Source organism: Buceros rhinoceros, unplaced genomic scaffold (genome assembly GCF_000710305.1).
Source record: "Buceros rhinoceros silvestris isolate BGI_N320 unplaced genomic scaffold, ASM71030v1 scaffold11475, whole genome shotgun sequence".
NCBI lineage: Eukaryota > Metazoa > Chordata > Aves > Bucerotiformes > Bucerotidae > Buceros > Buceros rhinoceros.
The window spans coordinates 161507-174465 of record NW_010414753.1 but is presented as its reverse complement, the minus strand read 5'-3'; the positions used below and the strand labels follow the sequence as shown (position 1 = coordinate 174465).

At 39.3% G+C, this 12959-nt stretch overlaps 1 protein-coding gene across 1 annotated transcript in view; it reads right to left on the bottom strand.

Moving 5' to 3' along the window:
• Positions 1-5200: 5200 nt before the first annotated feature.
• The window catches only part of SEMA3E (sema domain, immunoglobulin domain (Ig), short basic domain, secreted, (semaphorin) 3E), a 143299-nt gene continuing 135540 nt past the window's right edge, over positions 5201-12959 (bottom strand). Inside the window, exons 15-17 of the mRNA XM_010137200.1 lie at positions 10463-10530; positions 8763-8902; positions 5201-5891 (exon numbers count right to left, since the gene is read on the bottom strand). Coding sequence (XP_010135502.1) covers positions 5439-5891; positions 8763-8902; positions 10463-10530 — 661 coding nt within the window. The 3' untranslated portion in view covers positions 5201-5438. The remainder of the gene's footprint in view (positions 5892-8762; positions 8903-10462; positions 10531-12959) is intronic.

Sequence of the window (12959 nt, the reverse complement as noted above, 5' to 3'; positions counted from 1 at the left end):
GGAAGGACTGTACAGGATGAGTTGGCCTATACTACCATGAGCTGAAGCTGCCTGAAAAAAAAATGTTGATTAGTACAAACATGCCCTCACACACAGCTTTTGGAGCACAAGCTGGGGTCCCTGCATGACATCGCATTGTGCTGGTTTAACTTGCCCACTCACCTGGCACTACTCCACATTGCTGCAGCACGGCACCGCACTGTGTCATGGGGGAGATTTGTCTGGCCACAGGCCTTTTCTGCTCCTGTAAACAACAGATTAAGGGATTCTAAAATGTATTTTCATCCCTCTGGTGACTGTTGTGAAACGAAATAAATTTGGAACATAAAAAGCACTATCAAGTATTCTCTATTTTAAATGAGTGCAAAATAATAGTGTAGTAAGTAACATATTTAAGCAGAAAAAATGTAGTAAATTAAATACTAATGATCTGTGTGCCTGACTTAAAGCTACAGGTAGAATATTTCCATTACCTTGGTTTTGACAAGGTCCACATTGCATTCTTCAAGTTCTGATTATTAATAAAACCTTTTAATACATCTAGCAAATTAAGATGCAGAAAATGCTCGTGGTGCATCAGTAATGTTTGTTGGTCTGCAAACTTCATTTCTTATTACTGGGAAGCGAAGACTGTGAGTTACAGCTGTTGATGATGATGATGATGATGATAGTGATGACTGAGATTACTGTATGCCTTCACAGCCATGCTTCAAATCCATGTTGTTGGCACTGGGTGTGATTCTTCAGAGTGAGAAAAAAAATCATCATGGTCTATATGTGTAGTTTTTTTGTATATGTTGAATTTCAAACTGACTAGAGATATTCTGAGAGTTCTTAATTTATGTACAAATGCACCCCTATTAAATGTGATCAAAGACTGGTTCTCAAAGATTTGTGAAAACACTCTCAAAGGCATGAAATTCTACTGTTGAATTAACTGACATCACAAGTTCTGTTTCAATTAAGTTTTCCGCCTGTTGCAATTGGGGAAGTCTACTGAAACAAGCTACTCAAAATGGCTTTTTAGCCCACAGATGTTCTGAAACAGGATCTGTGACTCATCAAACCATTCATGGATCCAGGCTCCTCCTCTTGCAATTAAATCTGTTCTTTCTAGATGAGGATAAGAATCTCAGGAAATCTAGGAACCGGGCAGCTAAGGCTCCTACACTCCAAAACTACGTTCAGCTTTGCTCAGTTCTGCACCTCTCTCACTTCATCAAATTATGGGCATATGTGCACAAAGGCTTAACAATATGTTTCCTGGTTCAACATTGCATAAGAGTCATATCTCAAAGGGGCAAAGCTGTTTTGCAAAATGGGATTACAGTGTGCATTCAGAAATGTGTGCATCACTGTAAAATGTTGATTAAATCATAGCAACTAGCAGCTTTACTTGATGTGGCTAGCTCTGTCATTTTTCTGTTTATAGTGCTAGATGGATTACTTATTTCCTCAAAAAATTAAAATAAAAACCCCAAATCACTGATTACTATTGCAGAAAGTAAATATCACCCAAAGTCAAGACTTGTCGATCATGGCTCCATTTACAATAAATTTTTGTGTTAACTGGACATGAATTATCCTTTAAAAGCAGTAATTTGGTGAACTGAACAGGATCCCAGGGCTGGTAGGAGTTGCAGACACCCTGCTAGGTTACAGATGTAGAGAAGCTCACTTTCAGAGCCTCTTATCTGGTCAGTGCAGCTTTCAGCGGCATTTGTGCTTTATGGACCCAGAGACGAAGAGTTGCATAAATAACTCCGGCTTCACTGCTCCAAGGTAGAGAAAGGGGATTAATGGGCTTTTGAAAAAGGGAAAGTGACTGACTGCTTATTTAGGGGAAAAGAAAATGTATTTTTTCCACCCAAATTAAAAGAAAATAGAACAGGAAAACTGATGTTAGTTCAATTATTAATTCAATTATTAAGTCTGCTGTTCAGGTACCTGGATGCAGGACAATTATTCTCTTTTGCCTACATAAAGAGATCTGTTTCATGCTACAGAAAAGTGGTGTAGACCCTAAAAGCCTACTTTGAGATATGGAAGCCAGGAATTTCACAGCAGGCTAGCACTCTGCTGGCTTATATCCCACCAGAACCTGAGAGCACAGTAGTTTGTACAAGGTGACAGTAATCTCATTGATGAGAAAAGAGCAAGAGCAAAGCCAAGTAAGCGTATAGCCCAAGTGACCTGTCTCGATCCTTGTCAGGAAGCAGGGCAAGAGTTCAAAGCTTTATCCAAATTGTTGTTTCTCACTGAATTTCCATCAGTTAGAATCTTCTGGGTTTAAGTGGCCAAGTGTCACACTCAAAATACACTCATGCAGCAGATTATGCACTAATCATAGCTTTCCCAAACCTACCTGACACTAACCTGCTAAACCCACTCATTACCCTGTGCCACAGTTTCCCACTTGGCAACTGTGTACTGACATCCCTCTGTCCTGATCCGAGATCTCTGCTCATAAACAAACAGTGAAGGGCGTCTGTAAGAAACAGCACGTGACCAGTGATCTGCACATAATCATATTGTCTGGTGAAAATAAATTGCGAGAAATAATACAGATTATTTCAGCCAAATATGGTTCTTCAGTATATTTATAATTTGACGACTTCATGCACATACAAAATACATCAAACTCATAATGAAAAGAAGCAGACAATGCCCCCCAAATATACAAAGAAGCATTTTAAATAACATTGTCTGTGTACAAGAACATTTGTGCGTATCCTTCCAAAATACATTGTCACTCTTTCTCTGCTTCCGTAGATGTCACAGCACTCTTTGAACAAGATCTTATAGTACTGAATTCTCACAGGCATTGCAACCATGAAAGCAAGGTGTGGGGTAGAAATTTAAATTTTAAAAGGTAAATAAAAATTTAATTCAGTTCTCCACATGTAACCACTAAAAGGATGGGAAGCTAAAAATACAGTCTCGTAATAAATCAGGAATCCTGATTTGCATATCACATAATTTCCACCTGAAATCTTGGTGAAGGAGACACAAAGTTATGTTTGTTCCATCAGGCTGACCTGCTGTTGTTCCTTTCTAATAGTCCACTAATAGTACATTTGGCATTAGATAGTAGTGAATGAATCATAAAAAGTAAAATATAGCTCCCCTTACTGTTAGAGAGAAATGGAGTCCATAATTCATGAGAAAGGGATTTCAGTGGTGGTTTAACAGTTTTCCTTCAAGGATGCCAGCGAGGACTGTATAGAGGATTATTTATAAATCAGAGCTAGTTGTTCTGTGTACGTTCTCTCTGCCACAGACGCCAGCACTTTCCATATACTGAACAAAGAGAGGATCCTACCTGCAGCTACGTTCCATCAAACCGTCAGAGAAAAGTCCCCTCTGTCAGGTCAAACTTAACAGCTGTGTGAATTCATGCAAGGCTGGGCACAACGTCTGGTCCCATCTCTTAGACAGGCATTCTAGCTAAAAGAAGTGCAAACCCTCAGATAAATTTATTTCTCTACCACAACCGGCTGATGGAAAGATACACCTGCTGCTATGCCGACCCAGGGTGAAACCCTGATTTCCTCTTACTCCTGCTGCTGACAGCGTGCCCATGGGCTCCTTTCAAACGCTGGGACAGTCTCTGTTCCCAGAGGACAGCAAAGCTCACTGGTCCTGCCAGCAGCTGCACAATCCTCTCACACACAAACCCCAGGAAAACACAGGGTTAGCTTTGATTGCTGCGTTTTTAACACAGGAGGCCTAACAAATCTCTGTTGTCCACGCTGTTAGTTACCACTAAGTCTAAATTCTGTTTCCTCATTAGAAGTTGAAACTCAACATGAAGATCTTTGTGACTGATGAATCCCTTGTCTATTCTTTTGGTGGCATCAAAATCTGTATCAGCTTGGCTATCTCCCCCATTGGCACCATGTTCTCATTTGAGGAGTTAACTCATTTATGACTCATTTGTATTTATAACTTCCCTATTTTTTTTTTTACTTCCAATTTAAAAGAAATCCAATTCATATTATAATATCAGGTTTCTCGACCAGTAAACTACTAGTTTTTCTGCATTTCCTGCAACTGGTTTCTTGTATTTAAAGAAAGATATTTTTTCTTTTTTTTTTTTGTTTGGGTTTTTTTTTTTTTTTTTTTTTTTTTTATTTTTTTGTTTCTTTTATTTAAAAAAAAATTTTTTTGTTTTTTTTTTTTTTTTTGTTTTTTTTTTTTGTTTTTTTTTTTTTTTTAAGTAAGTCTTGAAAGACCTAGCTTGTAAGTGATCTGTTTTTTTGATCTCCTCTCCTGGTATCACTCTCAAGAGCAGCAAAGCAGCTCTTTTGACCAGAGATCACATATCAGAAAAAGATTTACCCAGAGCAGACCATGAAACTAGAGAAACACAGCTACATAATGCTGGTCTCGTTTTTAATCTACGTCCTTACTTCCTATGACCGCATCTTGCCCCAACAGCACGTTAACAACATAAAGCATTAAATGCTGTCTTTCTTTCCACTGTAAATGACTGCCAACACTGCCTTCTGAATCCGTGGGTTTGACACTTGGAGACTAGAAGTGCGTGCTGAAAACAAACCAGCTGTGGATCTGGTTAATACCGCACTACACGCATTTCTTCAGAAAGTAGATGACAATATTGGATTTTGCTTTGTTTTGCCACAAGAGGGCACTCCCTCAATTCGAGTTATTGCTAAGGCAACGTCTGCTGCCAGAGACGGAGAGACTCGTTTTCTACCTAACCCATTATTCCAAGTTTTTATATAGCTAAGCTGAAGAATATAATTCTGTTTGTGTTCTCAGCATGCATTTGACTTACATCAAGTTACTAGGTAATATTATTTAGCTGTGAGAGAATATTGCGCTTCATAGAGGACTGATAAGACAAAAAAAAAACCCCAACAGTGGGAAGTAAATAGGATTTCCCTTCGTTATCTTTAGAAATAGCAGTACACTGTATTAACACAACTCATTGTTCTCGGTGATAAACTCAGGCAGGTCACAATCAAAATGGAAGATCTCAAGATGTGCTGTTTTCAGAAGCATGAGAAATTTGTGCAACAAAGAAAAGATGTGTGTTATGTTTTTCATCCACTTGTGAATGTTTAGGTATTCGAATTTGTTAAATATGCCATCATGTGCAACAATATACAGCGCAAGCATGGTCCACACAGGAAACTGATTCAAGCACTCAAAGTCTGAAGATTGTCACATCCTTCCTAATGCAAAACTCTGACTGCATTGACCTACTTAGAATCAGATAATTAAGATTTTGTTTAAAATGCTTCCAAACAGTCATCATGAGTGTACAGTATAACTTACCATAGTATTTTTTCTTTTCAGTCACGATATTTTATATATATAAAACTGTCATTTACCAACGCCAAGACTGATTTCTCCCTCTTACTTCAGTCCAAATAAAATTTTGCCCAGAAACAGTGGATGGATTTTGTCCGTCAGGAGTCAGCTATGTTTCTGGGCAATCGGTAATGCTCTGGCCTGATCCTTGCCTTCTTCTCCTGAGGATTGGCATATTTCCACTTGGTTGGAGACATTTTCAGCTTTTTTCTCTTCTTGTCTGTACACCACACTTTTTCACAGTATTCTTCCACCCTCTGGAAGTTGCTGTAACCTATTAGTTGAAGAAATTCCTTGTACCATGGCTTTGATGCCTGAGGTATACTGCTCTGCATTGGGCATGGCATTTTGTGAGGTATCTCCTCTTCATAGTCTTTATTGAACATTTCGTCTACACGTTCTTCCTCAACTACTTCCAGGGTGATTTTCCTGACAGTGTGAACAATGCTGTGTTCTACTGTCTGACAAAAGTAAGTCCCTGCATCCAGCCGATGCAGCTTCAGGAATAAGAGACCAAGGTCCATTTTGATTATTCTATCATCTGTCTTCACCTGGAAAGCAAACCAATGCAGTTATAGAGCACAGATTTTACTGTTACATTAAACCAGAGTAATTACTTCTGAACTGTACTTTCATGAAAATAATATTAAATTTTGAGAGGAAGATTAGAGATCCACAAACCTTTAATTCACAGTTTTAAAGTAACAAAAATATTTCCTTGAAGTAAGGAAGAGATTGAGCTGTGAAAGGAAAGCAGCCTGGAGAAGCTGGCAATCATGGAAGAACAGATAGTGAGGCACAGTTTCCTCTTTTCCCAGCATGGGTTAGTCACTTGTGGCTAAATCACAGAGGGAAATAAGGTTGAAACATGAGAATAAACCACTGAATGGAAAAAAAACGGGATTTGCCAGCTGACCTGCCATAACTGTCCCTTTGAATTCTCTTATGTATTGACAAATGTTTTTGAGACGTGCACAGGTTTATATGTTCATAGACATTCATACATCTAACTGCAGAACCATTGTGATCTTAAAGCCTCAGTTCTGAGTTTGGTGTTAGAGTTCCCCCTACAGCTGCTGAGAGCAGGTAATTAACCACGAGGCATTTGCAGATGCTAGCAAGCAAGGAGCGCTGAGCTGTCTGATACAGCCAGCGTTTGGAGACACACCATACATAACGCTGCTGTCTCCTTTGACAGCACGCGTAGAATCAGTCTCGAGGAGAAAAGACAACGCGGAAAGAACCGTGCCTCGACTGTACCACCCAAGGAGACCTTCCGTTGTGCTTTTTGCAACCAGTCTTGCCTATCCCACATTGGCCTTTTCAGCCATCAGCGCACTTGCAGTAAGCGTGGGGAAAGCCCTTCCCAAATCTTCGTCCGCGAAGCCAAGCCATGATGATGACAGCCAGCAGAAGCGCCCAGGAAAATGGAATCCTCATCTTCCTATTTAGCAGCAAGGTACTGAATATTAGCAGTTCTGGGTGAGATTAGCCCTGAAGAGAAGGTCTTAGGGATATTGATGAATGAAAAATTGTATGAGAGGTGGACATGTCCATTTGCAACCCAGAAAGCAAATCATATCCTGAGCTGCAAAACAAGAAGCACAGTCAGCAGGTTGAGGGAGGTGATTCTGCCCCTCTTCTCTGCTCTCATGAGACCCACCTGGAGTAATACATCCAGTTCTGGGGGCCCCAGCACAACAAAGACATGGACCTGTTAGAGTGAGACGAGACTAGGGCCACAGAAATGACCAGAGGTTGGAACACTTCGCTTAGGCAAAACAACTGAGAGTTGGGGTTCAGCCTGGAGAAGAGGAGGCTTAGGGGAGACCTTATTGTGGCCTTTCAGTATACAAAGGGGGCTTTTGAAAAAGACAGAGACTTTTTACCAGGGTCTGTAGTGACAGGGCAGGGGTCAATATTTTTAAACTGAAAGAGGTTAGATTTAGATTGGACATAAAGAAAAGAAATTTTACAATGAGGGTAATGAGACGCTGGAATAAGTTGCTCAGAGAGATTGTGTCTGTCCCATCACAGGAATTGTTCAAGGTCAGGTTGGACAAAACTTTGAGCAACCTGATCTGGTGAAAAATATCCCTACATAGGGTGAGGGATTTGGACCAGATGATCTTTAAAGGTCCCTTCCAACCCAAAATATTCTGTGATTCTGACTCTTGTGATTCTACTTCTCTTTCTAATGACTATATGAGTATTAATGAAAAATGGAACAAAATTCAGGAGCAAACATTAAAACAAATTCATCCTAGTGCTATATATACTGGAAGGTTAGAGTTTGCTCAGGTTTACAATCCTGGTTTCCACGATTTTCAGGTTTTCCCTCAGCTACTGTCTCTAATGGGATGTGTAGGACATCCTCCCCACATCACGGTTCACTTCCTTCTGTGAGAGACCTCATTAATAGCTCTATTATAGGAATGATTATGCATAAATGGGGATCTTCCAGCTAAGTAGATGAGGAAATACCAACTGTGAAAAACCACGCAGAGATCTGGGACTCGGACAAAACTTCAGGCAAAAATGTGCCTGAAACAGGGATGACATTCTTCCTGCTTAATTTTAGATATTGAAAGCATAGTGTGGCATCCTTGGTTACTTTTTTTATTCAGTGGTTTACTAGTTGTTTTTTGCTTGGCCATATGAAGCTGTCTAGTTTAGCATGAGGTGTTTCAGCACTGGCTGTAACGGCAACACCATCTAGTTCAACTTCAAAAACAGCCTACATTGACTAGCACTTTGTAGGTCTCTTCGTTATAAATGTGCACATTTTCTATCAGATGAGTCCCTCTCCAGAGACCAGCAGATGTCTGTGGCTAAGCTGGGGTCTCACATTTGCAGCAGAGCCTGGTTGATAGGCAGTAAGGCAAACATCCTTATCCTTTGGTAGTCTGAGGCTTTTCTCCGTGCTTCGTTCCACATACTAAGTGGGTACAACTACACTGATGTGTATCAGAGAGGTGTTGAGGAATAAATACAGTAACACTCAGGAAGCACTTTCATACTGGGGAAATACATGTAAAAGAGGTAGAGAATCCACCAATACCCATTTTCAGAAGGTACTGAGGCAGCAAGAACGAACAGATGTTAATCTATACCAACATCGGGAGGAATATGTACACATTTCACCTCTGCAATAACATACCAAGAGGAGTAGTGGATTCTCTTTTGTTTTGACACCTCAAATCAAGTTTCATTACATTTCTGACATCTGTGTTCAAGATGCTGAATGCAAACACTAGATTAAATTCTCAGGTCTATTAATTCAAGAGATCAGATGAGCATAATGATTTTTCCTGACACTCATGTACATTTCAGAAACAGATGACAGGCCTTTCAGTGAAGGTGTGGTGTTCTTACCAGAGGGCTCTTTTGTTTAAAATGTTGGTGTATATAAGAATATTTACCTCTTCCTTCTTAGTGTCATGTGCCCGCTGGACAAACCAGATTACTTTAGCTTGCAAGGTCCTAGGGGTGCACTCCAGAAGGGTGCTATTGTACTCTATTCCATAAACAAGCCTCTCCTCAGTCTTTTCCAGGACTTCACCTGGAAGGAAAATAAATGTTTAGAAAATATTTTAAAATACTGCCAATAATTGTTACACTCCGTATTCAGGGTATATTTACTTATAAGGTAAAGTTTAATTCAAATTCAACCAGACACTGTCTAAAAATTAGTGTCTCGTCAAGATCTGACCTGCTAAGTGAATTTTCCCATCATCTAACTGTCACAGGATCTGTCCATAAGATAAATGAACTAAATTGTGCCATGATTCAGCTAAGATTATACACAGAAAAACAGATCTCAGCCTTTCACACTGCTAATTGCTTGTGCCTGGTTCTTATGAATAGTTCATTTATTTAATTTTCACTCAGTGAAACATGAATATTCAAGACATGCTTAAATATAATAAATAATTATTCAAGACATGCTTAAATATAATAAATAATTAAATAATTTTAGGGTAAAAATGAGAGCACATAGCCTTTTGCAGAATGAAACTCTTAAAAACTAAAGATACACTAACCAGTATTATACATATCCATCTCATATGCATGTAAAATGTGTGTATAGTTTTGGCCAAAAGCTAATAAAAACAAGATGAATGAAATTAATCAAAACTCAATTTTTCTCTTCCATCCAATAAAACACTTGGAGGAAGATAAACTAGATGTTACACTGGAGGAAACCAATTGCCTCATTAATGAAATCATTTTATTCCATAGTAGTGAGAAATATTCTTGAGACTATTTTTTACACTCTAAAAAATGCAGGGTTTGATATCATTGTGATTTCTCTGTTGTGTTTCGAAACTTAATTTATAATTAGTATTTCATATTGCAATATACTTTTCCAAAATCTACTGTATCCTCCAATGGCCTTCAATTTTAATGAAACTTCCTCTGGTAAAATATCTATCTAAAATTTAATATCTAAAATACATTTTCTCTGGCTATCTATCTAAAAGAGCCTTTTATTTTTCTTTTTTTCTTATATAAATACTTTGGGACTTATTCTGCAAAATACTTAGGATGTCCTGGCAACTGCTTTCTGTCCATTTTGCCATTCTCATTTCCAGCTGGAAATCACCACTTCCCAAGGTTTGGGCAACAGCATTATACACAGTAATCTATCTCTTATTTTTTCAGGGCAAATCTTGTTAATGATCATAAATGCACTTTTGTGTTCTGCTTTGTCATTTCCCGTGTCTGTGTTATGGAGCTCCTTCAATTCTGGCTGAGTGACCTGAGAGTATTTCATGTTCATTTCAGGATGCAGCCCTGTTGTTTCTTATCTCTGCCCCATCTTTCCCCTTGCATTTCTATTGGAAGCCCTTGAGATGCGTTAGACACATCCCTAGGCTGAATGACAGGGTTGCAGGACTTCATGAAAGCTATGAACTGCCTTTATGCTTGAAATGCCATCAAAGCAAAGTCATTCTTAGACCTGGGTGACATGGGCTCATCCCCATGACTTCTATAACTTAGAGGAATATGCCAGTAAAAAGCCTCAAGTGAGACCATGGTCTGGCTCACACTCTTGGCAAAGTTCATGCTCCCTTCTCCAGGTATTTGCTGGCAGTTTGTAAATGAGTGAAGAGATTACCAATGAACTGCTGGCCAAAGCACTGCTGCGCTGCATTTCCATGTCGAACATCTTGTCTGCGGAAACGTCTGGAGGGGAAAAAATGGGATTGTTTGAGGTAACATGTTTAGCTCACAAATTGTTGTGTTCATGCCAGCGTGATGTTCATTAAATACGTAAGGAGCCAAATCCTGGTTCCTAAAGCTTTGGCATTGTTGTGAAAAATACTCATTTGTGCATTGGTGTTTTCTCTGCTCAACCTATTAGGAATCACATCTGAAAAAAAGAAGCACGCTTGTCAGGGGATAAGGAAGAGGCACAATTATGTGTCTGGTTTATACATAACTACACTAATGTTATAAATACTAAAACAAGATCCTCTGAACCAATTGGGCAACCTTCAGAGCTAGGAAGAGTCGAAGGAATCTTTAGCCTGGCTTGGGGCTCCCCCTCTCTGGTATCCAGGGAAATTTTCTGTTTTCCATTTAGAACAGTTTGCAGTGTATGTGAATGGTAATTCTTTTATCCTTCACTCTCATGGTGTTGTTTTCCCTTGGGAATCTCAAAGCGCAGAGCAAGCATTGCGTTTTATTACACCTGAGTGGCAGATAGTTGTTAAGCTCATTTTTCTCAACAGGGAGACAGATACCTTTATGACCCATGCCTAGAAAGTGAGCTAGTGGCAGTGGTCAGAACATGGGAACCCTGACTGGGACCTGGAAATAGTGCAATTCCTTTTGAAAGAAAAATGATTGTAAGTTTGGGGCTATACTTCTACAGAAAAATTATGAAAATCATAATTGTATGGTGCATTCCCAGAAGAGTTGTGCTTTCATACAGCTTTTTTTTTCCCTAACTGTCCTGAATAAAATTAAGATTGCTTACGATGGAAGCAGAAGAGCCTATTGAAATGTCATATCTTGCCAGATGGAATATTTCTAACAACCTTTCCGATATTTGTATAAACAGTAATTCTACACGAGATTACCACTGACATACATACCATATTAACAGAAACATGTCTTACTCTGCAGGTATGAGTACAGTATAAATGATACATGAGAGAAACAAGAAATGCCAATCAGTTCTGCTATCCTTTGCATTTAATACTTGTATAATGCTTTCCCTCACTCCTATGGGAGCACAAAAGGCAGAATTTCTATTTGGCACAAACTGAAATTACTGACATGTAGGTTTACACTACGTAAAGGTCTTGCACATGGATGCTCATCATCGTATTTCTAAACTGGCAGTAGACAGAGATTATCTCCTGAGTGGTCTCACCCATATGGACTCGTGATCCAGCGGTGCTGGTGGACCAAGAGGACAGCTTTAACTTCTACTGATATTCAGAACAAAACCAGTGTTTTGCCACTGTTGTTTCAGCAGAATCTGCAGATTCAGTGGGGGCTGCACTGGGCCTTGTAGGCAGAAGCACTAAAAATACATGTATATTATTAAACAACAAAAATTGAAATTCTGAGATAGCAACAAGGCTTTATCATTCCCTGGGAGTTCTCATGGTAACGTACAGATGCTGCAGACGTGATTACTGAAAGTGCCAGTGCTGAATAATGGTGCTACCAGCTGTGCATATCTGTGTGTACAGCTTATTCAGAAGAGACATTCTCTTGCACATATATATATAAATACTATAGACATTAGCCTTGAAAAAACAAACAAGAAAACCCCACTGCTGTCAGGCACAGCAGCCCTGTCTAACAGGAACAGGGCAGTTAGTACGCATGCACTATTCACTTTTCAGTTCCTGAGGATCGTTGTAGAGCTAAAAAATGTCCTAGTCCTGTAAGACCGGATATTTCTCCAGCTGTTGGAATCACTCAAGAAAAATAAATATTTGTTTGATGGTATTTTACTGTTGTGAGTGTGAAGTTGGGAAAGGTGCGTTTACCAGGGCTTTCACTTGCTATTCTTCTGAAGAGAAGCTAAAAATAGGGAGAGGTGATGGAAGAGAGGAAGATGCTGAGAGATAAACGTATTTCGTAAATACTGATTTAAACCTCGTATTTGATATTTTTTCTTAGTAATCATTTGGAATGTCATGAATAACAGACTGCCAGACAATTCCTGAGATAAACTACTATAAGAAACAATTTTCAGTGACTAGAAAATGTACTGAATATATGGAAGTGTCTTTTACAATCTCTAACTTTATGACTTTAGATTTCAGTCTGTAACTGTGCTTTCAGGAACTTAGTAAAAATGATCTGCAGGGAAGAAATACAGTCATCATCATCATCATCACCATCATCCTCATGTTTCTATTATTTCCCAGGGATAGATGAGACAAAGTCAAAAAGTCTCGGGGAGAAGTGGCATCGCTGTGGCTTACAGGAGTGAATAAGCAGACTGAGTTTTGCCTAACCAAGACTGGATTTGCCTAACCAAATGTTACAACAGAGACATTGGGGTTAGGACCAGGAGTTCACTGCAAGGTGAAGGCAGCCCCTTAACTAGTGCCCTGATCTGCCCTGCCCCCCAACATGCCTAACCCCCC